The sequence below is a fragment of the Peromyscus eremicus genome, chromosome 15, assembly GCF_949786415.1.
Source record: "Peromyscus eremicus chromosome 15, PerEre_H2_v1, whole genome shotgun sequence".
NCBI classification, from domain to species: domain Eukaryota; kingdom Metazoa; phylum Chordata; class Mammalia; order Rodentia; family Cricetidae; genus Peromyscus; species Peromyscus eremicus.
This window is the reverse complement of record NC_081431.1, coordinates 17,253,674-17,266,756: the sequence shown is the minus strand read 5'-3', so window position 1 is coordinate 17,266,756 and position 13,083 is coordinate 17,253,674. Positions and strand designations below refer to the sequence as shown.

Below are 13,083 nucleotides of genomic sequence, written 5' to 3'. Positions count from 1 at the left end.
CTCTGTCTCCCGCCCCCGGGAGCATCACTGCTCCTAAGGCTGCAGCATCAGCAGCCTGATTCCCTCACAGCGGCCAGCGTCCCAGCTCATCTAGAAGCCATCTGGAGCTCTGCAGTGCCCACCTGGCCCCTTCTGCTGTGTTCCCGTGTTGTTGGCACCAGTGCTTCGTGAGCAGGGCTTAGAGGATTGTTTAGTCTTCTGTGTCTCCAGCCTTGGGTTTTATTCAGGCCACGGAAAACCAGGGAAGCTCTGAGTCATCCAGGCGTCTGCTGTGATTGGCCTTTCCTCCCACCTCACAGACCTGGGGGACTTTCCATCCCTGCTGCTGTTCAGGATTGAACCCAGGGCCTCACACATGGAGACCTGTTGGAATCGCTTCATCTCACTTCATTACCATCTAAAGAAATATTTAGAAATACTGGCATTTAAATGCCACCTTCCTGTCCCTTCCTCATTTTCCCTTCTCTCGTCTCCTCAGCATTGTCTTCCCTGGATTGCCACAGCTCCTCATGAGCTGCTTTCTCAGGCCATATGTCCAACTGCCATGTAGCAGGGAAGTGCTACTCATCTTCAGAGAGCCAGACCCTCCTGCTTCTCATGATACAAGCCCAGTGCTCCACCCAGCTCTCACCATAGTAGAGGCAGGAGTTCACATTGTTGCCTTCATTGGTGTGTCTAGAGGAAGAAAAACAAATGACTCCATCCTTCCCATATACTTTCCTCCTCTCTTCAGGGAGTAACAAACAGCCTCGTGTCCAGCCTCATGTCCACTTTCACTTGATGAAACACTATTGTAGATCCATCCAGCGCTTCCAAGTTTTCACATCTGAGGTACAATGTAGGAATGTTTTAATTAACATATTCATTATATATTAAATAGATAATTGAGTGAATAATTGAATGAATTGAAACAATCAGATTTTCAAGCCAAAGTAATACAGTTTATATAACACAAAAGAGAAAACTGTTTTATGTGTGAGGTAAGAGTTCTGCTTTCATTTGTTGTTAATTTGGTTTTGATTTCTAAGAATCAAGTGTGCTTTTTTTAAATTAAAGTCTTTTAATTAAAAAAGGTCAAACATAAATTACGCAGGTGCCAGGTGGTAGTGGCACACGCCTTTAATCCCAGCACTTGGGAGGCAGAGGCAGGCGGATCTCTGTGATTTTGAGGCCAGTCTGGTCTACAGAGTGAGTACAGGCTCCAAAGCTACACAGAGAAACTCTGTCTTGAAAAACCAAAAAAAAAAAAAAAAAAAAAAAAAAAAAGGAAAGAAAAAGAAAAAAACTACGCAGGTATGTTGAACTGTGTGCTTTCATTTGGATATGCCATTTACCTATTTCATTATGCTCATCCTTTTGCTGATTGTTGGAGAACTGGTTGTAGATGTTGTAATTTTTGCCTGAAAGTACAGATTGTCATAGTATTGTCTTAGATAATGTTTATTTTATTTTATTTATTTATTTTGTTGTTGTTGTTGTTGTTTTTGACACAAAATCTTTCTGCATAGTCCCTGGCTGTCCTGGAACTCATGATGTAGACCAGGCTGGTCTCAAACTCAAAGAGATCCTCCTGCTTCTGCCACCATGCTTGGCTTTATGTACATGTATGTGTTTTTTTTTTAGTCTATTTTTTATCACTATAACAAGACATGTGAGTTAACCAAATTAAAAAGAGGGAATGATTATTTAAATTTTTTAAAAAATATTGATTATTAGTCTGTGTTTACATGTACATGGAGGTGAGAGGTCACACTTTGGGAGTTGCTTTTCTTTCTTCCAATGTGGGTTTGGGGGAATGAGCTCAGTCTGTCAGCTTGTTCGGCAAGCACTTTTACCCACTGAGTGTGCCCTTCATTGGCCTGAAGGGTGTCTTTTGTGTCATGGTTTCTGAGTTTTAGCCCATACTTGTCCCATTGCTCTTCACCTGTGGCAAGGCAGTGCCAGGCAGAGCATCTTGGCAGGAAGGGGAGATGAAGACGGTCTGTTCATGTCATAGAGACAGGAGTGACAGGAGGGGCAAAGGTCTCAACAGTCTCTTCAAAGGCACACCTCCAGTGACTTGTGTTTATGTAAGCCATGATACATGTGTGGGGCCAAAGGACAACTTTTTAAAAATTTTTATTTATTTTTATTTTATGTGCATTGGTGTTTTGCCATGGTGTTAGGTCCCCTGAAACTGGAGTTACAGACAGTTGTAAGCTGCCATGTAGGTGCAGGGAATTGAACCTGGGTCCTCTGGAAGAGCAGGCAGTGCTCTTAACTGCTAAGCCATCTCTCCAGCCCAAAGAACAACTTTGTGGAGTCCTCCCTTTATCTATAATGTGTAATGGCACACAGGTAAAGCCATAAAACACATGGCAACATATAGATTAATAGAAATGGGCTGAGTTTAGTTATAAGAGCTAGCTAGCAAGAAAATTGAGCCATAGGCCATGGCCATACAGTTTGTAATTAATATAAGCCTCTGTGTGTTTATTTGGGTCTAAGTGGCTGCAGGACCAGGTGGGATACAGGAAAGCTTCCAACTACATTTGGTACCCAATGTAGGGCTCGAACCCATGAACCTTGGATTAAGAGTCCCATGCTCTACAGGCTGAGCTAACCAGGCCTCAGAAACAAACCATAAACTAATATGTTTCTGAGCGAAATATTAGGAGGTATTGTAAAGAACAGTCACCAACCATCCAGATTGTACAAGAACAGGGCACAACACCTGCTGATCTTTCAAAGACACCAACAGCTCTACCTTTAAAAAATGGTTAACAGACAAACCTGTATGGGTTCAGCAATGGCATTTAACAACAGAGAAACTGCAAGCTTTAGAAGAGTTGGTACAAGAGCAGTTAAATGCTCAGCATATTGAAGAATCAACCAGCCCTTGGAATTCTCCTGTATTTGTTATTAAAAAGAAATCTGGTAAATGGAGAATGGTAACAGACCTTAGAGCAATTAACAAAGTAATTTAGCCAATGGAGTCTCTACAGTCTGGAATTCCATTGCCTATCCTGTTACCTAAAGGATGGCCTATTATAGTTATCAATTTAAAGACTGTTTCTTCTCAGTACCCTTACAAGAAAAAGACAGAGAAAGATTTGCCTTCACGGTGCCTACTTATAATAATTCTCATTCGATTAAGAGACATCAATGTAGGGTTCTCCCACAAGGAATGTTAAATAGCCCAACCCTGTGTCAATATTTTGTATGACAGCCATTGGAAGTAATATGTAAACAATTTCCTGAATCTATAATTTATCATTACATGGATGATATTTCACTAACTGATTCAAATGCAGATACTTTAGAAAGAATGTTTGAGGAAGTAAAGAAAATTTTGCCTTGTTGGGAATTACAGATTGCTCCTGAAAAGATACAAAGAGGAGATTCTATTAATTATTTAGGATATAAAATAGGTCTACAAACAATTAGACCCCAAAAGGTGCAAATTAGGAGAGATTGATTACGGACTCTTAATGACTTTGAAAGATTATTTGGAGACATTTTCCATCTATGAACTGTATGGCCATGGCCTATGGCTCAATTTTTTTGCTAGCTAGCTCTTATAACTAAACTCAGCCCATTTCTATTTATCTATATGTCACCACATGTTCCGTGGCTTTACTTGTGTGCCATTACATGCAAACAGAGGCGGAGGAGATGCCAGCCCACCATCCAGAGAGGAGCAATAGTTCCAAAGGCTGATGGGCTCTTATCCAGATAGATCGTTGCAGTGTTCTTCAAAATAACAGGAAAATCAGAGCACATTAAGAGGTCTTTGTTTCTTGTATGTAAGTTTCTAAATAACACAAAGCTGGCTTTTTTTTTTTTTTTCCCTAGAGCTGAGGACCAAACCCAGGGCCTTGCGCTTGCTAGGCAAGCACTCTACCACTGAGCTAAATCCCCAACCCCAAAGCTGGCATTTTTAAGGAGGGATAAACACAGATTCATATGGGGATCATCCTGTAATGACAATGTGGGACATAACAGTACTTGGGATTTGCATGTATGTCCCACCTAAACAGACAGGGTCAGGTGGAGATCAGAAGTAGGGTATCTTTAGCATACACAAGGCCCTGGCTTCCCTGTGCGCCCTCCCTCTCAAATATAAATAAGCGCTATGCTTTACCAATGCATCTTCTCCGGAGCCCTCTTTCCCTGCATCAGTCTTGGAAGCTTCTTCCTCTTCACTTCTTAGGTCTGTTGCCCTCCATCCTTTGCCATCTAACTTCTCCCTACTTTCAGCAGACACCCCCATTGTCAGAGTCATTGCTTGTCTCCTGCTTTCCCAGCTCCCGGGGAGAGTTCCACAGTCTCTGAGGACTGTCTATGGAACTCTCCACCTCTTCCTTCCACTAGCACCTTGACACCAAAGACGGCCACACTTTCCCTTTGTTTTCCTTAGCTCCTCCTCACCACCCTCCCCTGGATGTCTGCTCACCCCAGGTCCTCTCTCTTCCCATAAAGGTTTCTGTGCCTCAGATCATTTCTTGAGGGGAGAACTTCTCGGCATTCTCCCTCATTGGGTGCTCTACTTAGCCAGTATACTTTTTGTTTTTTTTTAAGATTTATTTATTTTTTGTTATTTTTAACTATAATGTGTGGATGTTTGTGTCTGCATGTGGGTGTGTACACATGAGTGCAGATGCTCTCTGAGAAGGCCAGGGGTCTCATATATCCTGGATCTGCAGTTATAGATGGTTGTGAGCTGCCTGGTATGGGTTCTGGGAACTGAACTTAGGTCCTCTGGAAGAACAGCAGATGCTCTAACCACTGCTCCATCTCTTCAGCCCCTGGGGCACTCTTCTTAGAGGAGCCCTTTGGCTCCCATACCTGATGTCCATCTTCAGCTCAGATCTTGTAACTTAATGCTCGGAAAGTTTCATCTCTCTGGTTGACTTTCCCCTAGTTGTAAGCTTAGAGGTTAGCCTGTTCTTGTTTCATGGATGGTGGCATGAGATTCCTTGGTCAGTGACAAAGGCCTTCATTACATCACAGACAGCGTGAGCAGTGACTTGTAGTGTCAGTCACTCTTACCCTATTGGGTTCTATAGCACCCAATCTAGTGACTGCCTTACAGCAGCCAGGGCCATCACAGAAGAGCAGAATTGCCTTGGGGAGCGTTCTGCTCTTATGGCCAGCAGTGGACAAGCCTGCTGTTTGTCCTGGAGGAAGGACCACCTCATCCCCCGAGGTTGCCCACTGTAAATGCATCTCTAAGAAAAGGCCAGAATCTTGCATTCCTGACATAACCAGCAAGAATATTCATGCTGGAAACTCAATATGAGCTCTTTGTTTCCTTATGTCCTAGATTTGTTTCTTTGTTATTCCCTCCCCTCCCCTCTCTCCTTTCCCGCCTTCCTTCCTTCCTCCTCCTCCTTCTACTTCTTCATCTTCATCATTCTTGTGGTCTTCATCATTGTTGTCTTCTTTCTTTCTTTCTTTCTTTCTTTCTTTCTTTCTTTCTTTCTTTCTTTCTTCTCCTCCTCTTCCTCCTCCTCCTCCTCTTCTCCTCCTCCTCCTCCCCTCCTCCTCCTCCTCCTCTTCTTCTTCCTCTTCTTCTTCTTCTTCGTGACAGACAGAGTCTTAGGAATCTGGGACCAGCCTGAGCAATGCTGTCATGAGACTTGTCTCAAAAATAAAAACAAAAGCAGTTTTAAAAATGCACAGATGTACTCATTTACGGGACCCAGTGTGGTATTTTAATACATAAATACGGTGTGTAACTGGCCGCATTGAAGTAAGTAAAACCAGTTTTAAAGATTTGCTGTATATAATATGTGTTATTCGCATGTCTTTGTGTGTAGGGAGTTGTATACATGTAAGTGTAAGGGCCCTGTGTTAGATCCCTGGAGTCGGAGGTCTCATCATTTGTGATCCACAAAGTGGGTCTGCTGGGAACTGAGCTCAGGTCCTCTGTAAGAGCAGTGTGAGTCCTTAACCACTGAGCCATGTCTCCAGCCCCCTAAAGTTAATTTCAGTAATATACTACACATATATGTCTAAACTGTTTCAATATTTAACATATCTTAAACTTATGGTTAATATTAAATACAAGTGAGATATTTTATATTCTCTTTACACTGATTTTGAAATCTGTGTGTATTTATTCTCTGCTACATTTCAAATATTTAAGAGCCAGATACAGTGACTGTGGTACTGGACAATAGGAGCCTCACATTTCTTCACATTGCCTATGGAGAGCCATCAGGCTTTTGTCTCCTTACTTCCTGCTGTCCTTTTGTCGTGTGAGTTAGCATGGCTCTAACTGTTCGTCCTCCGTGCTGGAGTTTAAGCAGTTCTCATTGTAACCGGAAACCCCAGTAGGGTTGTGGAGGGGACAGTCTGAACACTCATCAAGACTTAAGTGTTATCCTTGCCTTATGAAATATTTGTTCTCGTGTACTCAGTTAGTAGCTAATCTGTAGTTTCAGTGGCATGTTTATTATATTGATGTTACCTGATTTTGTGAGATACTGCTGGAGGCTTCATAAGAGAAAGTATAATCTTATAAAGTATTTCTAGTGGCCATCATGTTCAGATTTGCCTAGATAACCTCATGGCAAAAAACAAAAACAAAAACAAAACCAAAAAAAAAACAAAACAAAACAAAACATAAAACCACCACAGTACAGAGGGTTGAAATGAGAGAGAACAAAGGAAGGGTAAATGTACTCACAGGAAGAATCTGTATTAGTTTGATTTCAGTTGATGTAGTAGAAACCATGACTAAAACCAGTGTGGGGAGGGAGGGTTATTTGGTTTGTACTTGGGTGTCAAGTCCATCATGGAGGGAAGCCAGGGCTCGAACTCAGGTCAGAATCTGGAGGTAGGAACTGAAGCAGAACTGTGGAGGAACAGTGCTTACTGGCTTGCTCTCCAAAGTCTACTCTGCTTGTTTGCTTGTATGACCCAGGACCACCTGTCCAGGGTTGGCACCAGTCACAGTGGCCTGGGCTCTCCCACACCAGTTGTTAGTCAAGAAAATGACCCATAGACATGCCCACAGATGGTGTGTGATATTTTGATTGCATTCTGAAAATAAAGTTTGCTTTGAGTCAGAGGATGGTTTCTTTGCTCAAATGGCTAGCTTTTGCCATAAAGAAAGCAAACTCCATACGGAGGTTCTTCGATGCCCATTTTCTTCTTTTGAAGTAAATTGGTGCTGTCAGGAACAGGTGTGTCTCACTGTCATGAAAAGCCTTAGGTTATTAAACATGCCATATTCTGTAGGTCTTTGAAGTGTTTGAAGACCATCTATCTATCTATCTATCTATCTATCTATCTAAATATATCTGTGTATGACCTTGAAAACATACCTGACTATAAGTTTGACTATTATAGATGACTATTAATCTGTATTTCTTAATTATACATTTTTAAATGAGCTGCATAAACATGATACCCCAAACAAGATTAGAAACATACATACAGTATAAGAAAATTAACTTTAGATTTGTTGGGGCTGGAGAGATGGCTCAGAGGTTAAGAGCACTGACTACTCTTCCAGAGGTCCTGAGTTCAATTCCCAGCAACCACATGGTGGCTCACAACCACCTGTAATGAGATCTGGTGCCCTCTTCTGGCCAGCAGTCACATACGCTGTATATATAATAAATAAATAAATCTTTAAAAAAAAAAGAAAATTAACTTTAGATTTGTATCAATATACAAAAATTCATACCAATGTAAAATATTTAAGACTCATAGTTGCTTTTTTTAGTTTAAAAGTAGATTAAATAATCTACCCTTTATCCTATCATTTCTATAACCCCCGTTTTTCTTTTTAGAACGAGATCCCTAATCTAATCTCCTTTGTTGAGCTTTTTTCCTGACCATTACCAATACCACACAACACCCAGACTCTGAAGGAGGCAGCTCCTCAGTTGAGGCTCCCTCTCTCTGGATAACTCCAGTTTGGGTCAAGTTGACAAGAACCAAGCAGCACATCTTGTGTGGTGTGGTGGCGATCACTTGTCATGAGGAAGTGTGAGCAACACACTCTCCCTGTCTCCCTGTCTCCCTGCTGCTGGTCAGCACTCACCGCAGCCTCTAAGCAAAGAATTGAATCATTCTTACTTAAAGTGATAGTGGTTTTCCTAGTAAAATTCACAGCAAATAAAATTCTTCTAAAATTATCCAGAATGGTAAGGAGTTAAAGTGTTGAGTGAATGTATGTGAAATTTAATTAACATTCAAATGTGGCTTAAATTTTAATGGAAATGTATAATAATCTACTAAAATCCCATCATTATTTGCAGAAAATGTTGAGTTGGATGTATTCTTTTCTTAGATTATTTGTTGGATTGAATTTCATTGTTATGGGGAAGGAGGGAGAGAGTAACTAATACTGAGTGGCTATATTGTCCTCAGCTGAGTTTTAGATTACATTAGTATTTGACTCTCCCGTGTCCCCAGATCCGTTTATGTGTTTGGAGGAAGGTACTGGCTGTTTGTATTTAGGGAGGGAACTTGTCCAGTCCAGCCAGTTATGGAGTTGTGATTTGACCCTGTGTAGTTTGGTGCTGAAGACCATGCTTTTAAATTCTTTGCCAGTAATGGAGCCTCTATGGCAAACCTCTGGGGTAGATACCAGCATCCTCATTATACAGATGTGGAGCCCCAGGCTCTAGTGTTATGGAAATCCAGCTCTCAAACCAAGCAGCATTCAGAGAGTTGGAGAACAAAGCTTTATTCAAGTCCAGTAGGCATGGACCAAGGCTAGTGTTTTGCAAAGTCTGGTTCCGTCCTGCAGTTTCTTACAACTTATGTAGTTTGAGCAACAGTGTGAGGATTCCTATCTGCATTGACCATATGAGGGTGGTCTCTGGGGCTCATGACCACCGAAGGAATGTTTCTGTTGCAGTTTAAGTGTGTTTAGAGAAGCAGATGTTGCGGGTGGCCATTGGGACATTCTTACTTTAGCAAATATGGCCAACTATTTCTACAGATAGCTTTGCAAGCATTTGCTTTTTCAAGATAAGAGGATGGGATTCAACTGAAACAGGCAGGAGTACAGCAAGCAGAGTGGAGTCAAATTCAACCCAGCCTGTCTCTACTTAGTCCTGTAACTAGCCCCCAGGCAGAACTTCTGAGGCTAGAGTTAGATTGTGTTAGGCGCATATTCACATACTGAAGGTTTAACAGATATTTTCTTTCCTTCTCCACTAGTTAAGGTGACTGACATCCCTTCTTCCTCCTGCCATCTCATCCTGACCCCTTCTCTGGAGCTTTGAGATTTTGAACTAGTCAGGGCTTGCATTTGCTAGTCAGTGAAAACGTTGGTCTGTCCTGGTTCACTTGTGTGCCTTTTACTTTTCCCAGAAAGTTTCTCATACAATTGTGAGCCAATACTTGAGCAAGGTGACATGCTATATTACTTGTGATCCGAAATAATTTAGGTAATTATTTGATAATTTATACTACACTTCCTTTTCCAGAACTTATATTCTAAAACTGTTCACAATTTTTTTTTTTTTTTTACTCTAGAGAGATTGGGACAATTATCAGGTCACTGGGATGCTGTCCTACTGAAGGAGAGCTACATGATTTCATTGCAGAGGTAAGCAAGTGGCTGAGGAAGTGTCACTCAGCTGAGTCTAGAATTCTTTGTAATTAAAAAAAAAATCTTCCACAAAACTCAAAATTCCCTAAACTACTGAGGGTGCTCCTTGAGAGTGTTAGGACAGCCGTGCATGTAAGTCAGCCAGTGGGACTTGAAAGCATTTTGATTGAGTCTTGAAGAAATGACAACTGTTGATATATAGTTTTTAAATTAGTTGAAGATAGGCCAGTGAAGACAAGGAAGTCTGCCCACATGGAGAGAGACCAATAGCAGATATACTTAATAATAATGTTGGTTTACAGGGAATGCAGAGAGACTGCAATTTTATTTATTTAAGGAAATAAAACTAAGTTTCAGAACACATACAGTAATAAATAGACTAAAATAGAGAACATTAACCAGTCTAGAATTCTAAAAATTACTATTCATAATAATAACAAAAAGTTAACCATTATTAGTTAAAAGACCTTGATTGGCTTTCTTCTGTGGTAATAGATTCCTTGAAATGAGTAAATATTGCTGACCAGAGGAGACTGGTGTTCCTGCTTTCCTCACCCCCTAGGGAACAAGGGACAAAGATCTGATTGGCTGTTTTGGAGCTACTTTCCTTATAAGGCAGGGAGACAGAACAATGGGAGAATCATTCACAAGTTAACATCAAATTACTCCAGGCAACCTTCCCCCCCCCCCCCCCCCAAGAGTAAAACAGAAGGACTTTATTATCATGGCCATTGAAACTGGCTTTCCTGGGGAATTCTGTTTGGCAGTGTTTGGCTTTATCCTGGGCAACTCCATTTTGGTTTAAAATCTATTCTTTGGGACCTAGTGTAGGAGCTGAATCCAAAACAAAAGTCACTTGTAATCACTGTTTGCAGTGTAAACTGAGGCTGAGAGAAAGCAGCCCATGCCCAGGGAGCCTCATACTCCATTTTGCTTTCCAGAAAGATCTCTGATTGAAGGTTAAGTGAAGGTTTTAGTTTAACAAAGAGAGACTTTAAAGGGAAGAAGCTGCCTGGGCTGGGCCACAGAGTTGCTCTTCTTTGCCTTGGGGGTTTGGTTAGAGGGTTAACAAGGGATGAGAGAAAAGCAGAGGAGCATTTGACCCATCTCCTTACTCCTTGTACTAGTGGAGTCCTTGTTTATTCTACTGTAGACAGAGTTTTCTTTGGGCTGCCAGCTCACAAAAAAATGACATGGACTGTTAGTAATTAAGAAAGGTTGGCCTATAGCTTAGGCTTGTTCCACCAGCTCTTATCACTGAAGTTAGTCCATTTATTTTAATCTGTTTTGCCTCGTGGCTTTTTACCTCTCTTCCATCTTGTACCTTCTATTTCCTCTCTGTGTCCTCTGGTGTCTCTACCATGCCTAGATTCATCTCCTCTTCTTTCTCTCTGCCAGGAAGTTCTGCCTGCCTTCTTCCTGCCTAGCTATTGGCCATTCAGGTCTTTATTAAGCCAATCAGAAGGCACCTTGACAAAGACACATCTTCACAGTGTACAAAAGGATTATTCCACAATATTCTACGATATGTTAAAAAGAAGGAATTTGGGATTTCAGGCTGATGCAGGAGAAACTTGAAGTAGTAAAACTGATGCTACAGAGGATTTACTAGTAACCAAGATTAGGGAATAGTAAGTCACACCAAGTGGAATTTAGCCAAAAGAGTGCTGCTTCCCTTATGACTGGGAGATAAGGAATGCGCTCACCAGACTTGTCAGAAACTTTAGGAAGGAAAAATTGGTACCACAGTTGAAATTTAGGGATGCTAAGAAAGTTTCTGCCAATGTTATTTACTAAGATTGACCTCCAATTAGGAAACTTACAACCAGCCATTAGGCTTGTCCCATATCAAAGAACATGCCTCTAAAGGGCAGTTCAAGGAGGTAGAGCAGGATTATAACCACCCTGCCATTAAGTCTCTATGCTCTCATCAGGAAAAGCACAGTTCTGCTGGGTGGACTAAATGGACCTGGGTAGCAACTTTGTAAAGAACAACACTGGTGTACTTAGGGAATACTAAGAAAAAATTCTGGCAGTATCTTTGCTGTGTAAATCCCCATCTGTCCAAGTGGCCAGACTTGCAGTCTGTTTAAATTGTTCAAAGTGGAACCTGGGGCTGGGACCTGAAGAGGTTTGAGGGTGACAGCACCAGTGAGATGCATAAGCCTGTGGTGTGTGTAAGTTCCCAAATCTTGTATTCAAGGCCAGCTCCTCTTTGAGCATTAGCTAGAGCTAATTAGCTACATTAAAGAGCTTTTCCTTTATCAGTCTCTAAGTGTGTGAAGTGATTTCTCACTAGGAAGGCATAGCAATTCGAGGACAGGGCAAGCTCGTTAATTTCTGTTGAGTATCAATTTCTCCATAATAATGGCTATGTCAGAGTTTTCCTCCAAGATACATTCAGTAATATATTACAAGCCAGTTTTCAACGGAAAAACGCTGTGAAAGTCAAGCAGTTTCAAGTCAGATGGATAACTGTTGCTGCAGTATCAGCACCTTGGCAGCTCTTGGTTGTTTTCACATTGCTGTGATCACAATACCCGACAAAGACAACTTGAGGGAGCGAAGACTTGTTTGGGGGAATGGGTTTAGAGCAGTGGTTCTCAGCCTTCCTAATGCTGTGACCCTTCAATACAGTTTGTTCCTCATGGTGTGGTGACCCCCAACCATAAAAATATTTTCATTGCTACTTCATAACTAATTTTGCTACTGTTATGAATCACAATGTAAATATTTATGGAGATAGAGGTTTGCCCAAAGGGTCATGACCCACAGGTTGAGAACCAGTGTTTTATAGGGCTTCAGTCCATCGTGGCTGGGAAGGCATGGTGGAGCCTCTCAGTTCATGGTGTACCAGGGAAGTTGGAAGCAGGGGTGCCTGTAACCTTCAAAGGCCCACTCCAGCTACCTGCTGCTACTAGACTTCATTCTCTAAAGGTTCCAGGGCTCCCCAGTATGGCACCAGTTAGGGAACACGTGTTGAAAACATGAGTCCATAGGGATATTCAGACACAAACCATAGCAGCAGCATCATTTTTTCATTGCTATTTTGAAATGTTTAGTAAACTATTCTAAGTTGTAAGAATACATTGTTTTTCTGCTTTGGAATCTCAAAAGTTATTTTGAATGAAAATTAGGAAAAGGGCTTGTTTTTCCCGTGAACCCATCTGTTAGAGCCCACCTAAGTTACCTAGTGGCTTTACCCAGCAGGACTGCATAAGAGGATGATTGGGCCATAGGCCTGGGTACCAGGTGTTTGGAAGGTCCTACACTTGGCTGTATCTAGCAAGGGGGAGGTCTTTTGCCCCTCCTCTTGGCGTTGTTATAAAAAGCCCTTTTGAATAAAGTTCTGGGCAGTGGATAAGGATCCAGGCCCACCAAGGCTATCCTGTGTTTCTATCTATTTCTCTCCCCTCTACATTTCTAACTAAATCTCTTATCCCTCACTCCTCAAATAAATGTGGGAGCTGGTCCCCACCCACACACTCCCTCCTCCCCCAAAGATGTTCTTGATGTCTGCTTCA

At 41.7% G+C, this 13,083-nt stretch overlaps 1 protein-coding gene across 4 annotated transcripts in view; it reads left to right on the top strand.

Annotated features, from left to right (window-relative positions):
• Positions 1 to 13,083, top strand: part of Efcab2 (EF-hand calcium binding domain 2) — a 101,549-nt gene that overhangs the window by 55,331 nt on the left and 33,135 nt on the right. For 3 of the 4 annotated variants that reach the window (XM_059280272.1, XM_059280270.1, XM_059280271.1), the window contains exon 3: positions 9,484 to 9,556. The exons of the other annotated variant lie outside the window; for it this stretch is intronic. In XM_059280272.1, the coding sequence (XP_059136255.1) occupies positions 9,484 to 9,556 (73 nt within the window). The remainder of the gene's footprint in view (positions 1 to 9,483; positions 9,557 to 13,083) is intronic. 4 annotated transcript variants of the gene reach the window in all.